This window comes from Gavialis gangeticus, unplaced genomic scaffold (assembly GCF_001723915.1).
Source record: "Gavialis gangeticus isolate Ggan-Ray unplaced genomic scaffold, GavGan_comp1, whole genome shotgun sequence".
In the NCBI taxonomy this organism is placed as follows: domain Eukaryota; kingdom Metazoa; phylum Chordata; order Crocodylia; family Gavialidae; genus Gavialis; species Gavialis gangeticus.
In genome coordinates, this window is record NW_017729024.1 from 162527095 (window position 1) to 162528892 (window position 1798).

A 1798-nucleotide genomic window follows, 5' to 3' on the forward strand; every position below is an offset into this window, starting at 1 on the left:
CATGATCACCACGAGGCAGCAGGGCAGGGCCTATGAGGAGAGGCTACGAGACCTGAATCTGTTCAACCTTCACAAGAGAAGGCTGAGAGGGGATCTGATGACCGCCTGTAAACTTGCCAAGGGGGACCAGCAGGCAATGAAAGAGTCCCTGTTCCCCCGAGCACTACTGGGAGTAACCAGGAACAACGGTCATAAGTTGACAGAGAGTAGATTCAGGCTAGGTATTAGGAGGCGCTACTTCACAGTCAGGGCAGCCAGAGGCTGGAACTAACTTCCAAGGGAAGTGGTGCTTGCCCCTACCCTGAGGGTCTTCAAAAGGAGGCTAGACAGCCACCTAGCTGGAGTCATTTGACCCCAGCATCCTTTCCTGCCCATGGCAGGGGGTCGGACTAAATGATCTGCTCAAGTCCCTTCTGACCCTACTAACTATGAAACTATGAAAAGAACTTGTATCTATGCTGGTAGATAATTAGCTTGAACATGAACATCCAGTGTGGAAAAAGTGGCCAAAAGAGCTACTGTGATCCCTGAATGTATAAACAAGAGAAAAATCAAGTAAGAGTTGAGATGTTCTATTCTTTCTGTATTTGCCACTGGTGCCATTGTTGTGGGAATAATAATTCTTTTATAATTTAAGGTAGGCAACGCTCAGAAAATAATCATATAAATTAAAAGATTAAGAAAAGTACCTCACAGAGTCAAGGAGCTTTAACTGATTAGCTTTTAAAAAAGGAAATATCAAGGGGTATTTGTATTGCACCCATGTGAGAAATGCAAGAGCTATGTACTTTTCCTAACAGAAATTTGATAATAGAGGGCCTGATAAAGTATAACAAGAACAATTGTTGGAATCTGAAATGATGCAACATTAAAATAGAAATGAAGGTGCAAAGTTTTAATGGTAATTAACCACTGGAGCAAGCTACCAAATTGTGACGGATTTGCTATCACGGGCATTTTTAAATCGAGATCGGTTGGGAGTCTAACAAAGACAGGTTTTACTTTGAACAGGAATTACTTCAGAGAGATGCCGTGTCCTAGCTCATGCAGATTCCAATGGCCCGCTCTCCTTTTCCAGCTGCACTTGCAAATGTCTTTGGGATGAAGTACAAGAGCTATGCCCAGGTCTCTGCGCATCCTGTGCTGTTATATTTATTATTTCTGCACAAGGGTTGAACACCTATTTGAGCTTAGATTAGCAACAGGCGACAGAGTCTTCTCGTAGTGTATCGGTGACCATCTGCAGATGCCACCGGCGGTGTCGAAGGGGTTGGCAAGCAGCGACCGCCTGCAGGTGCTGCTGACAGTGTCAGTGATGCCTTTTTACCGTGGGTGCACCACCACGCTCAGGGGGTGCACGTGCACCTGCGCACAACCCCTATGTGTTGCCCCATCCTTGCGTCAGTAGAAACTGTTTGAGATTCTCCACTAGGCCCTACCTCCGCCATGTTCCCCTCAGCTGGATAATACTCAGGGGTGGGTCAAACCTGCCACCCCCGTGCAGAGCAGGACCCACATGGTCTAGGGTGGCCGTCACAGAAAACAACCTGGTTTTCTGCTACTCTGTTCTCTATTGATGTGCAACCCGACGCCTTTATGTCCCCTATTTTTCTCTTCAAGAGGACATATAGGGGTCGGACACTTCATATGTATTTGAACGGGTGCCCTGTGGTCCCGTCTCTCCCAGGCTCCTGCAGACTGGTGTCTAACTCCCAGGCCGTCCTGAGGGCTGGCAGCCCCCCGCCCCCGAGGGAGCCTGCCCCGACCCCCGGGCTCTCCCCCTGGCGCGGCTGCCCCG

The 1798-nt window shown here is 48.6% G+C and overlaps 1 protein-coding gene across 1 annotated transcript in view; it reads left to right on the forward strand.

Moving 5' to 3' along the window:
* Positions 1–531: 531 nt before the first annotated feature.
* The window catches only part of GOLPH3 (golgi phosphoprotein 3), a 98059-nt gene continuing 96792 nt past the window's right edge, over positions 532–1798 (forward strand). Inside the window, exon 1 of the mRNA XM_019518278.1 lies at positions 532–555. Coding sequence (XP_019373823.1) covers positions 532–555 — 24 coding nt within the window. The remainder of the gene's footprint in view (positions 556–1798) is intronic.